Source organism: Coregonus clupeaformis, unplaced genomic scaffold, assembly GCF_020615455.1.
Source record: "Coregonus clupeaformis isolate EN_2021a unplaced genomic scaffold, ASM2061545v1 scaf1705, whole genome shotgun sequence".
Classification (NCBI taxonomy): Eukaryota; Metazoa; Chordata; class Actinopteri; order Salmoniformes; family Salmonidae; genus Coregonus; species Coregonus clupeaformis.
Genome location: NW_025535159.1, coordinates 87,924 through 102,083, shown reverse-complemented (window position 1 = coordinate 102,083; position 14,160 = coordinate 87,924). Strand labels below are relative to the sequence as shown.

Below are 14,160 nucleotides of genomic sequence, written 5' to 3'. Positions count from 1 at the left end.
CACGTCATTGACGAAGGACTGGAACACGGAAGGTGCGTTAACGAGGCCGTAGGGCATGACGCTGTATTCATAGTGGCCTGAGGTAGTGCTGAATGCCGTCTTCCACTCGTCTCCTTCCCGGATTCGGATCAGATTGTAGGCACTCCTCAGGTCCAACTTGGTAAAGTACCTGGCCCCTCGCAGCTGCTCGATGGCCGATGGAACCAGAGGGAGGTGGTACCGGTACTTGGTGGTGACTGCGTTCAACCCCAAGTAGTCAATGCACGGCCTCAGTCCTCCGTCTTTTTTTACCACGAAGAAGCTGGCGGAGGCAGGTGAGGTAGAGCGTCTGATGAACCTGTTTCAGGGTCTCCGCCACATACTTCTCCATGGCCTCAGTCTCCACTATGGAGAGGGAGTAAATGCGACTCTTCGGGGGGTGTTGTCCCTCCAGCAGGTCAATGGCGCAGTCCCAGGGCCTGTGAGGAGGAAGACACTTAGCCTTGGAGGCAGAGAAGACGTCGGAGAGATCTGCGTACTCACGTGGAATGATGGGCTGGAGGGCGGACTCCGGACTCGTGGAATACCACCGGCAGGCAGGTCCTCCGGCATGAGGGGGACCAGGCTGTGATCCTCTTGGTGATCCTATTGATGGTAGGATTGTGTAGTCTGAGCCAGGGCAATCCCAAGACGATCCGGTGAAGGGGTGACGTGACGATGTGGAAGGACAGCTCCTCGTAGTGCTCCGGTAGTGTGGGAATGGTGATGGTGATGGGGAGAGTGACGTGCGTAATGGTGCCTGATTCAAGTGGTTTATTGTCCAGCGAGGTGACGTGTAGCGGAGAAGGCAGTGGCACGGTGGGCAACCCCCATTCAGAGACCAGCTCCCTATCTATAAGGTTCCCCACTCATCCAGAATATATCATTGCTGTGGAAGGCAAAGAGAAGGAAGAACCATTCACCGTTAGGGGAACTAAAAACAATGGTTTGGTGACAGGTGATGACGGAACATTCACGGAGCGGCGACGGGAGTCATACCACCTAGATAGGGAGCCGCCAGGAGATCTGTGGTCCGTGGTGGTGTTGGTGTGCTTCCCACCACCATGGGTGAGGACTCAGAGGCAAGGCGGCTTCCATAGCTCAGATGGGGTGAGCGTCGAGGCTCCGGGAGGTGTTGTAAACTCTGTCGGTCTCTCAACATGTCGTCAAGACGAATGGACGTGGCGATGAGGGTATCAAGGTCCATCTCGTCGTCCCGACATGCAAGTTCCGTCGTGATGTCCTCCCGTAAGCCTCTCCTGAAGGCTGTGCGCAGAGCATTCTCATTCCAGCCGGAAGACGCCACCACTGTGCGAAAGCTCAGGGCTTACTCGAATGCGACCCCCTCTCCCTGTTGTAGCCGGAGGAGATGCTCACCCCCGTCCTTTCCCTCCGTGGGATGATCGAACACCACCCTGAATCGAGCGAGGAAGGTGGAGTAGGGAAGCGCCGCGGCCTCACCTCCTTCCCAGACTGCTGTGGCCCAATCCAGCGCCTTTCCCTTCAGTTGCGAAATCACCAGCGCTATCCTGGCTTGGTCCGATGGAGATGCCCCACGCTGACGCGCTAGATACAGTGAAACCTGTAGCGGGAAGCCTCTACATTTTGTCGTTTTCCCGTCATAGCGCTCCGGCAGGGCGAGGGGTCCCTCAGACATTGATGATAGCACGGGAGGAGGTGGACTGGGTGCACTCGCCGCTCCCTGAGGTGGAACCGGAGTGATGGTCAGTTTATGCAGCATTTGAAGCACTTCCTGCATGGTGTCGTTCAGCTGGGCAATCTGCTGCTGGTGCTGGTCGAGGCGCTGGGAAACTCCAGGATGATTACCTGCTGCATCCATTTTCGTGATTGGTGTGTGATTCTGTGACGAGTACTGAGGATACGAAGAGGCAGGACCCAGACGCAGGAATCAACAATGTAAAGGTTTACTAAACAAGAGTACAACAAAGAGCGCGTACACAACAAGACACTAACAATCACACACAACACAACACTGAACAGTCCAGGGCTGTATAGGGGTGGTGATGAGATGATGAGATGCAGGTGCGCTGGAGATGATTAGGGTGCGTTGGGTTTCCATTCCGGTGTTGCCGATGTGGTGCGCTCAGACCGGTGGCTCAGTAGACCGGCGAATCAGAGCACCGGAGGGAAGCAACGGTCCGGACCAGCCAAATGTGTACTTTTTGGGGGGCACAGCTCATTACGTTTTGGTCATTCAGCAGACGCTTTTATCTACAGCGACTTACAGTGCATTCAACTGGAGAGACCTGAAAATAGCTCTGCAACGACCCTCCCCATCCTACCTGACAGAGCTTGAGAAGATCTGCAGAGAAGAATGGGAGAAACTCCCCAAATACAGGTGTGCCAAGCTTATAGCGTCATACCCAAAAAGACTTGAGTCTGTAATTGTTGCCAAAGGTGCTTCAACCAAGTACTGAGTAAAGGGTCTGAATACTTAGCTAACATAAGTGCATGTGACAGATGGGAGCAATAATTAATATTCTATGTTGCAATCTTCAGTTGGCTCTTCTTTCCTATATTAAATGGATTCAAAATGTATTATAGTGAGATAATGCTTACTTAATTGAGAATGTATGTGCAGTTGAAATTTGGCCATTGATTCAATGACCAAAAAAATACATATTTTCAACATCTGTAAATGACATATTTTCAACGTTCATTCAGAACCGAAAATGAACCAGATTTCAATGTCCAGAAAATACGTATTTTCAACATCCAGAAAATATGTACTTTAAATGTCCAGAAAATATGTATTTTCAACTTTCATTCAGAACCAAAAATTTAACTAATTTCTACTTCCGGAAAATACTTATTTTCAACGTCCAGAAAATATGTATTTTCAATTCCAGAAAATATATATTTTCTACTTTCAACATCTGGAAAATATATTTTTTAACGACCGGAAAATAGGTATTTTCAACTTTCATTCAGAACCTAGAATGAACCTAACTTATTTCGGACGTCTTTTCAAAGTCATTTTGCTTACTGGGTACATTGGGCAGACTTGTGCTACCAAGTTAAGTCACAAAAACCCTGTCTACCACATGTGACATCATCAGTCCTAACCAATGCCATTTTTATTAGGCCTACATGTAAATATGTTAGATTAAGGTCATCAGACTGTTAAATAGCCATCACTAGCCGGCCTCCACCCAGCAACCTGCCCTGAGCTTAGTCACTGTCAATAGCCGGCTACATCCCGATTACTCATCCCTGCACCTTAGAGGCTGCTACCCTATGTACAGTACATACAGTGGGAAAAAAAAGTATTTAGTCAGCCACCAATTGTGCAAGTTCTCCCACTTAAAAAGATGAGAGAGGCCTGTGATTTTCATCATAGGTACACGTCAACTATGACAGACAAAATGAGGGGAAAAAAATCCTCATAAGTATTTGGTCAATAACAAAAGTTTCTCAATACTTTGTTATATATCCTTTGTTGGCAATGACACAGGTCAAACGTTTTCTGTAAGTCTTCACAAGGTTTTCACACACTGTTGCTGGTATTTTGGCCCATTCCTCCATGCAGATCTCCTCTAGAGCAGTGATGTTTTGGGGCTGTCGCTGGGCAACACGGACTTTCAACTCCCTCCAAAGATTTTCTATGGGGTTGAGATCTGGAGACTGGCTAGGCCACTCCAGGACCTTGAAATGCTTCTTACGAAGCCACTCCTTCGTTGCCCGGGCGGTGTGTTTGGGATCATTGTCATGCTGAAAGACCCAGCCACGTTTCATCTTCAATGCCCTTGCTGATGGAAGGAGGTTTTCACTCAAAATCTCACGATACATGGCCCCATTCATTCTTTCCTTTACACGGATCAGTCGTCCTGGCCCCTTTGCAGAAAAACAGCCCCAAAGCATGATGTTTCCACCCCCCATGCTTCACAGTAGGTATGGTGTTCTTTGGATGCAACTCAGCATTCTTTGTCCTCCAAACACAACAAGTTGAGTTTTTACCAAAAAGTTATATTTTGGTTTCATCTGACCATATGACATTCTCCCAATCCTCTTCTGGATCATCCAAATGCACTCTAGCAAACTTCAGACGGGCCTGGACATGTACTGGCTTAAGCAGGGGGACACGTCTGGCACTGCAGGATTTGAGTCCCTGGCGGCGTAGTGTGTTACTGATGGTAGGCTTTGTTACTTTGGTCCCAGCTCTCTGCAGGTCATTCACTAGGTCCCCCCGTGTGGTTCTGGGATTTTTGCTCACCGTTCTTGTGATCATTTTGACCCCAAGGGGTGAGATCTTGCGTGGAGCCCCTGATCGAGGGAGATTATCAGTGGTCTTGTATGTCTTCCATTTCCTAATAATTGCTCCCACAGTTGATTTCTTCAAACCAAGCTGCTTACCTTTTGCAGATTCAGTCTTTCCAGCCTGGTGCAGGTCTACAATTTGGCCCGGGTGTAGCCCGGTTGAGCTGCGCTGGCGAAGTGTTGCATCCCTTCGCGTTCTCCTTTACTCAGCGGTTCATAGTCCATGAAAATCATTTCAAAAAATACTACATCCAGCTCTCTTTTTCTCTCCCTTGTTATGGTTGGGCCTTTGCGTGCAGTGAATAAACGTTTGAATTCCTCAACCCTTTTCTCTTGTTGCTGCTGCTGCTCCCCTTGCTCTATAAAATACAAATTCATGGATGACACAAATTAAATTAAACAGATGGATTCTGGGTCAGGCTTGAGCATGCTTCAGACTCGTGGTGTGAGCGAGCGAAATTGGAGCGGGACATAGGGCGACGCTCCGTCCTTTTAAAAATGCCGCTCTGCGCTCTGTTCAAAATCCGTCCGCTCACGCTCCACGCTTGCTCCCGCTCCACTCCGCTCATATGCTCTGTAGGTGACCAAATACTTATTTTCCACCAATATTTGCAAATAAATTCATAAAAAATCCTACAATGTGATTATCTGGAGAAAAAAATTCTCAATTTGTCTGTCATAGTTGACGTGTACCTATGATGAAAATTACAGGCCTCTCTCATCTTTTTAAGTGGGAGAACTTGCACAATTGGTGGCTGACTAAATACTTTTTTCCCCCACTGTAGATATGGAACACTGGTCACCTTAATAACGTTCACATACTGTTTTACCCATTTCATGTGTATGTACTATATTCTAGTTAAGGCCATCCTATTCAACTATTGCTGTACCTATACTATTCCATCCACGTATTCTTCACATACACTACCGGTCAAAAGTTTTTAGAACACCTACTCATTCAAGGGTTTTTCTTTATTTTTACTATTTTCTACATTGTAGAATAACACATATGGAATAATGTGCTCAGCACATGTGGGAACTCCTTCAAGACTGTTGGAAAAACATTCCAGGTGAAGCTGGTTGAGAGAATGCCAAGCGTGTGCAAAGCTGTCATCAAGGCAATGGGTGGCTATTTGAAGAATCTCAAATATAAAATATATTTTGATTTGTTTAACAATTTTTTGGTTACTACATGATTCCATATGTGTTGTTTCATAGTTTTGATGTCTTCACTATTATTCTACAATGTAGAAAATAGTAAAAATAAAGAAAAACGCTTGAATGAGTAGGTGTTCTAAAACTTTTCACCGGTAGTGTACATATATACACTCCGGACTCCGACACTCCGACATTGCTCATCCTAATATTTATATATTTCTTATGTCATTTTACATTTACATTTAATGTCCATTCTTTTACTTTTAGATTTGTGTGTATTGTTGTGTATTGTTCGATATTACTGCACTGGTAGAGCTAGGAACACAAGCATTTCGCTACACCCGCTATAATATCTGCTAAATATGTGTATGCAACAGATTACATTAGATTTTATTAAAATAGATTTCAGATGTAGAGGCCACATTTATTTAATAAAAATATATTTCATCATTACAATAACACACATTTCGTATCAGGTTGCAATAATAAATACAGTATGCAATGGCCTTCATAAGTACAAAAATAAATGCACTAAAACATTGTTACGTTGTGTATAGCCTAAATCAATCACATAATTATTCAGTATAAAAAATGTTTTACTCCACAGAGTTGTGAATACATTACAACACAATAAATGAATACGTTCAAAAACAAATAAATTAACATGTAAATAAATAATACATAATGCTCATTGGCTACTTAATGTTGTGTCTAGTCTTCGTAGGTGTGCCAGCACAACTGTCCTTACGTCTTCCCAGCCGCTTGCGCTGTGTTTCTGCATGAATTAAATACAATTATTAAGATTTTAGAATAGACACACGTTTTATCATCACATACATACATCCAGATTTGGTGAATGTACTCTCTTTGTAAGACAAATGGATCAACTTACCTCGCGTTTCAAGTAATTGTTAAGGAACTTGAAGTGAAGGCTCATCTTTTTGTTCACTCTTTTGACATATTTTGATAGTCTAGTTTTCATAGCCTTTACCTGTTGGAACAAAATACAATTTTTTAAATATTGTGATGTGTTTAACATGTAACCACCTTATTTTATAATCGAATAGGATAGGATAATGTTTTCCTTTTTGCATTAATGTTAAGAGGAGAAATTACATACGCATTGGTCTAGCTCCGAGGTCTGGCGATGCAGGTCATTCATAAACCTGTCAACTCCTTTCTGGTCCCAGGCGGTGGACTCATATTTGCCACTGCTGTACAATTTCTTTATAGCTTTCAGAGTTTGCGAAATGAAGACAATCTGTTCGTCAGCCTAGAAGAAGAGGGCTTTGTATTAGTACATGCCTTATGAATTGAGGGCAAATCTAAGCAAATTGCATATTCATTATAACCTAATTATATTCAGACCCCATCACTATTTGCACATTTTGTTACGTTACAGCCTTATTCTAAAATTGATTCAATATCTATTTGTTTCATCACAATAACCCATAATGCCAAAGCCAAAACATGTTTTCAGACATTTTTGCAAATTTATTAAAAATAAAAAACAGTTTTTGCTTAATCTTTATGGGGTATTGTGTGCAGATTGATGTGGGGAAAAAACAATGTAATACATTTTAGAATAAGGCTGTAACGTAACAAAATGTGGAAAAAGTTAAGGGGTCTGAATACTTTCCGAATTCACTGTAAACTCTTAGAAAAAAAGGTTATGGATAGAACAAAACCTTTTTTTAAGAGTGTAGGCTATGCATATTTCTTACCTTGAAATTATCGACTTGTCTGTATTGCTTGTCAGGGAAAGTGATCTGAGTTTCTCGAGAGACTTCATGACCCTGAGATGCCAAAAATGTAAACAAAATATGGCATTATTATTACTGTACATAAAGGAGTCAGGGAAATAAATGAAACATAGCAGCACGTGAAATGTTGAAAAGATGACAACAGCCCAATGACCAGGAACAAGTGAATAAACATTACCGCATAGCCTACCATTTTCTGAAGCATCGTTATGGTGTTTTTGCTGAACACTTGGAACATGCTCGGAGACCGAGGCAGTGTCCTCATCCAAGTGCATCCGATGGTTTTATGCCAGGTGCAAATCGTCAGGACCAAGAACATCCAAAGGTTGATTGAACCCATTTTAGCGTAGGTCTACTGTAGTTCTCGGTCTGTCCCAATCAACGGTGGTGCACTTCCGAAAGATAGCCTACTTTGTATAATTCCGACAAAAAAAATATATTTTCCCCAAAGGATAAAGAGATAAAGTGGTCTTCCTGATCGAACAATTTCTCCAATTCCCGAGTTCTGCCATGCTCCAACCTGTGTCGATCATTTATACAAAGATTCTGCACGGTGTTCCAAAAGTGAAAGGTGGAAGTCCCCATACACTTTCATACCTGAGAATATTGTTTTCCGTCTGGAGAAAATGCACCGAAAGGACAGGTGCATCTCTCAGATAATTGTTACATTCTAGCATTTTATATTGTCTTTGCAAACGCAACACCTTTTCATTTGCACACAGAAACTATGGTTTCCAACTACGTTGTAACCAATTGCTTAAAGGGAAATTGTGGTTTGTGGACCACAACTGCCTATTTAAAGACACAGATCAACCTTGGATGGGTTCTATCAATTACACACTCAACATGACTTTATTTCGTTTTAGAAACGGGTTTGGATTGTCTGAAATACTTTTGTAGAGCCCATCCTATATGCTCCCGCTTTTCAGAATAAGACACTGGTAGCATATACAGTGCACAGCCAGTATAGACCTTGGGAATACTGTTTAAATTGGAGCCTATATTGCAGGGGCTTTTGAATCTGGGCCTATAGCCACGTGTGCGTACAATATAGGCCTGTCAGGTAGATCATCCGTCAAAGTATTCCATATTCGTGTGTTTTTATTGGGCTTATAAATTAATATTGTATATATTTATTTATCCAGATATGTGAGTTGATGGGACCTCTGCATGTATTATCTTTCCACTATAGAGAATGAAGAGTAACAGCATGGTTAGCGATTGCAACGCTCCATTGAACTAACATTCAGAATTTGTTGCATGATATCCAATATATGTGTACTTGATATAATTAATAACTATACGAATCAACAATGTTTTACAGTGATATGATGATGGTTGGAATTCAGGAATTCAGAGTTTTGTAAAGGATTTTATTGTTTTTCATTGAAGATGATGTTGATATGCAATTGTCAGGAGGAATAACATCACATTTAGGATAACATGCCAAGGAAAAAGTCGTTTCATTTCAAGGTTGCATCACACCACAGAATTTTACAAAATTGCTAGCACAATTTCAACCAATATAAGGCATGTTTGTCTCTTTATTGAAATATTATAGCCTACATTATAGCCTAATTATTTGCAACACGGAGAAATAACATATAAAGCTTACAGTGGCATAATTCATATATTCAAAAAAATTACATTTTCATGCAGAAATTAACTAAAAGTAATGCTACTCTCACACGTGTTTTCTTGGCATTTTTTATTTCTTGTAAATATCCCTCAGGATGCTCCCCATTTCAGCTCTAACGACCTCCCATGAGCACAAGCTGAAACGCTGAAAGAAAATACGTGAAGGGGGGGGGTAGAAGGATTACTTTATACTATTCCAGGTATTCCTTAAAGAGGTAGGGTTTCAAGTGTCTCCGGAAGATGGTCAGCTGTCCTGGCATCATGGGGGAGATCTGAAATAAATTGGATAGGTAGTAGCAACCCAGCTAACAAAATTACGTTCCAAGACGTGACCACAAAGTTATTTTAGTCCCGACAAAAGTCATGATAACGTTATTGTGAACGTGCCTTCTACGTAGCTGTGGTGTCCGCTGACAAAACTTATGTCCCAAGTCTTTTCAGGACATAGAAATGTGGGGGATTTTAAACAGCTAAATAACGTTATTCAGTAACGTTATAAGAGATGTCCTTGAATCTTCCATGAACGTGCACACTTTTATGTGCCTTATTGCTACTGTAGGTACCCACTGACCAAAGATAAGTTCCCAGTGGCTACCAGAAATTGCTCTCAATGTACTTTGACGTATAGCAACGTTATGAGGTTGACATAAAAAAAATGTTTTCATGAAACGTCTCCTAGATGTTGAAATGAGGGGGCCCCTGAATATCTAATGACATTATAAGACACGTCATTTAATTTACCCTGAACATATACACAGTATCCTGTCGGTAGGTGCCCACTGACAAAATATGCAAAATTCCAGAAAATAATAAGTTTTTTATTTTTATTACTTAACCTGTATCACAATAGATTCGGAAACAAAATCACAGCAATAAGCTTACAAAATAACAAGTCAGTAAAAACATGAACACTGCACTCCAATCAAGAACTGTAAAACTGCTTAAAGCTAAAAGTCAATAACTATGTTATGTTTATTCATGTGCTGCTGCTCCATCCTCATCCACTGTCGCTTCCTCGACCCGCTCCTGGAAGTCACAATAACAGAAATGGGTCATTATTTTCAGTAAACAAATAATCAAAATGCCGGTTTAACGTCTACTCCCTACTACATACCTTTTGTACTAGCACAATAATTTAGCTATACTAACCGACTGGATTAAAGTGAAGTACATTTTTTAAAATTATAATAATAAAGTGTTATTTTTAATCATACCTTTCTCTTACTCTTGAGCCGAGCTGGTGCATGTTTGAGAGCGTCTGCTATTTTGTCATCTACCTCTTGGTAGGTAGCCTTGGGGTGTGCTTTCAGGGACTATTTTGCGAGAAAAAAATGAAATGGTACATTCCATGTCATATCACTACTTTTCCACCTACAGTGGGGAAAAAAGTATTTAGTCAGCCACCAATTGTGCAAGTTCTCCCACTTAAAAAAGATGAGAGAGGCCTGTAATTTTAATCATAGGTACACGTCAACTATGACAGACAAAATGAGGAAAAAAATCCAGAAAACCACATTGTAGGATTTTTAATGAATTTATTTGCAAATTATGGTGGAAAATAAGTATTTGGTCAATAACAAAAGTTTCTCAATACTTTGTTATATACCCTTTGTTGGCAATGACACAGGTCAAACGTTTTCTGTAAGTCTTCACAAGGTTTTCACACACTGTTGCTGGTATTTTGGCCCATTCCTCCATGCAGATCTCCTCTAGAGCAGTGATGTTTTGGGGCTGTCGCTGGGCAACACAGACTTTCAACTCCCTCCAAAGATTTTCTATGGGGTTGAGATCTGGAGACTGGCTAGGCCACTCCAGGACCTTGAAATGCTTCTTACGAAGCCACTCCTTCGTTGCCCGGCGGTGTGTTTGGGATCATTGTCATGCTGAAAGACCCAGCCACGTTTCATCTTCAATGCCCTTGCTGATGGAAGGAGGTTTTCACTCAAAATCTCACGATACATGGCCCCATTCATTCTTTCCTTTACACGGATCAGTCGTCCTGGTCCCTTTGCAGAAAAACAGCCCCCAAAGCATGATGTTTCCACCCCCCATGCTTCACAGTAGGTATGGTGTTCTTTGGATGCAACTCAGCATTCTTTGTCCTCCAAACACGACGAGTTGAGTTTTTACCAAAAAGTTCTATTTTGGTTTCATCTGACCATATGACATTCTCCCAATCCTCTTCTGGATCATCCAAATGCACTCTAGCAAACTTCAGACGGGCCTGGACATGTACTGGCTTAAGCAGGGGGACACGTCTGGCACTGCAGGATTTGAGTCCCTGGCGGCGTAGTGTGTTACTCTGCAGGTCATTCACTAGGTCCCCCCGTGTGGTTCTGGGATTTTTGCTCACCGTTCTTGTGATCATTTTGACCCCACGGGGTGAGATCTTGCGTGGAGCCCCAGATCGAGGGAGATTATCAGTGGTCTTGTATGTATTCAATTTCCTAATAATTGCTCCCACAGATTCAGTCTTCCCAGCCTGGTGCAGGTCTACAATTTTGTTTCTGGTGTCCTTTGACAGCTCTTTGGTCTTGGCCATAGTGGAGGTTGGAGTGTGACTGTTTGAGGTTGTGGACAGGTGTCTTTTATACTGATAACAAGTTCAAACAGGTGCCATTAATACAGGTAACGAGTGGAGGACAGAGGAGCCTCTTAAAGAAGAAGTTATAGGTCTGTGAGAGCCAGAAATCTTGCTTGTTTGTAGGTGACCAAATACTTATTTTCCACCATCATTTGCAAATAAATTCACAAAAAATCCTACAATGTGATTTTCTGGATTTTTTTCTTCTAAATTTTTCTGTCATAGTTGACGTGTACCTATGATGAAAATTACAGGCCTCTCTCATCTTTTTAAGTGGGAGAACTTGCACAATTGGTGGCTGACTAAATACTTTTTTTCCCCACTGTATGCTGGCTGTCCCGCTCTTCCCTCATAGGCAATATTGGCCATGAGAACTCTCTCCTTCACGTTTCCTTTGTCCTCTCTCTCCGATCTTAACAGGTTGTAGGATTTCACATTTAGTTTATAACTGCCTTGTTACTGATTTAATTCATTTGAAATGTTAATAAATACACATTTGACTTACCATCACTTGACCAATAATAGTAATGATTGATAGTAATGAGAAATATTTTTTGTAGTGTATCATGGGCTGATCGTTTCTTCTGAAGATAAGTTAAATGGTAATTGGGAAATCAATCCAAACACTAAATAGGCATATGGCATATATGACATCTGCATTTCATTGACATTAAGATATTTGGATTCAGTAATATTGCAGGTTGCAGTCTTCTCTCAAATCTGATCCTCTTGATAAACAGCTAACTTATTTTTGTCAATTGCTGTTCAAATACGTGATACAGATTAAAAAAAAGTTAAAAACAGATACATTTTAAATGGCCATCCCTACCATTTTCTTTCGATAGTGGGAGTCTTTAAGTCTTCACAGATATCCTTCAGTTCCTCATTTGTTTCTGCAGGGTTTTGCAGCATTTCAAGTTGCCCCAGGGACTGACTCCTTTGGCTGCCGGGCCTCTATAACTTGGGTCAGAGCAGTCCTGAACTCTGTACGGATCATCTCCAGTTTCACCATTATCCTCATCTCCACTGCTTGAAGATCTGCAAAATAATAAAGACTCCACAGTCGTGTGGAGAGGCAGAACATTGTTGGCGGACGTACATCCCTATTTCTTGGTTCAGACGTTCCGTCTGCCCGTTGGTCTGGGGATGGTACCCGGAGGAGAGGCTGAGGGCGACCCCCAGTCGGTCACAGAAGGCTCGCCACACCCGGGAGACAAACTGGGGCCCGCGTTCAGAGACGATGTCCTCCGTAATCCCATACAGACGGAACACCTGTTGGAACATACACTCAGCCAATTCCATGGCGTTAGGTAAATGAGGAAGAGGAACCAGACCACACATTTTGAAAAACGGTCTACTATGACAAGGATGGTGGTGTTACCAGAGGATTCAGGAAGGTCTGTGATGAAGTCAACCGCTATGTGGGATCAGGGTCTGTGAGGGATTGGCAAAGGTTGAAGCTTACCGGAAGGGAGATGACGAGGGCTTTTGGTTTGGGCGCAGACTGGACAGAAGAGTACGTAATCCCTGACATCGGATGCCAGTGAGGACCTCAAGAATTTGCGGGCTAGATGTTCGGTGGTTTGTGTAATGCCCGGATGTCCTGACCCCAAGGACGTGGGACACCACAGCTTCAGTTGGGGTCTGACAGCTGCTGGTACGTAACTCTTCCCTGCTGATGTCTCAGGAGGAGCCGGGTCTGAGGTTAGGGCTTCTTGTATGGCATAGTGAACCTCCCATTGTACCAGTCCCATAATGCAAGAGGAAGGAAGAATGGGTGTAGGGTCTGAGTTAGTGGTCGGAAGGTCAAACTGGCGGGAGAGAGCATCAGCTTTTACGTTTTTCTTTACAGGGATGTAAGTAACATGAAAATGGAAGCGTGTGAAGAAGAGAGCCCAGCGGGCTTGTCTGGAGTTTAACCTCTTGGCCCCTCTGATATACAGTGAGGGAAAAAATGATTTGATCCCCTGCTGATTTTGTACGTTTGCCCACTGACAAAGACATGATCAGTCTATAATTTGAATGGTAGGTTTATTTTAACAGTGAGAGACAGAATAACAACAAAAAAATCCAGAAAGATGCATGTCAAAAATGTTATAAATTGATTTGCATTTTAATGTGCTCCCGAGTGGCGCAGTGGTCTAAGGCACTGCATCGCAGTGCTAGCTGTGCTACTAGAGATCCTGGTTCGAATCCAGGCTCTGTCGTAGCCGGCCGCGACTGGGAGATCCATGGGGCGGCGCACAATTGGCCCAGCGTCGTCCAGGGTAGGGGAGGGAATGGCCGGCAGGGATGTAGCTCAGTTGGTAGAGCATGGCGTTTGCAACGCCAGGGTTGTGGGTTCGTTTCCCACGGGGGGCTAGTATGAAAATAAAACAATAAAAACAAACAAAAACACAATTTATAATGTATATACTCACTAACTGTAAGTCGCTCTGGATAAGAGCGTCTGCTAAATGACTAAAATGTAAATGTTAATGAGGGAAATAAGTATTTGACCCCTCTGGAAAACATGACTTAGTACTTGGTGGCAAAACCCTTGTTGGCAATCACAGAGGTCAGACGTTTCTTGTAGTTGGCCACCAGGTTTGCACTCAGGAGGGATTTTGTTCCACTCCTCTTTGCAGATCTTCTCCAAGTCATTAAGGTTTCGAGGCTGACGTTTGGCAACTCGAACCTTCAGCTCCCTCCACAGATTTCCTATGGGATTAAGGTCTGGAG

The 14,160-nt window shown here is 42.7% G+C and overlaps 1 protein-coding gene across 1 annotated transcript; it reads right to left on the bottom strand.

Annotated features, from left to right (window-relative positions):
- Window positions 1-6,142: 6,142 nt before the first annotated feature.
- On the bottom strand, window positions 6,143-7,557 carry LOC121564802 (interferon a3-like). The gene is made up of 5 exons (XM_041875879.2): window positions 7,408-7,557; window positions 7,179-7,250; window positions 6,575-6,727; window positions 6,347-6,445; window positions 6,143-6,229 (listed from the first exon to the last, which is right to left on the bottom strand). The coding sequence occupies exons 1-5, from the start codon at window positions 7,555-7,557 to the stop codon at window positions 6,143-6,145; spliced, it is 561 nt and encodes a 186-aa protein (XP_041731813.2).
- Between the last annotated feature and the right edge of the window lie 6,603 nt (window positions 7,558-14,160).

Bases quoted from the DNA above. Each gene is read 5' to 3' on its own strand.
- LOC121564802 (XM_041875879.2), bottom strand. From the start codon at position 7,557: ATGGGTTCAATCAACCTTTGGATGTTCTTGGTCCTGACGATTTGCACC. The intron at 7,251-7,407 runs GTAGGCTATGCG...TTGGCATCTCAG, and splicing joins TAACGATGCTTCAGAAAATG to GGTCATGAAGTCTCTCGAGA. The intron at 6,446-6,574 runs GTATGTAATTTC...TTGTTCCAACAG, and splicing joins CCTCGGAGCTAGACCAATGC to GTAAAGGCTATGAAAACTAG.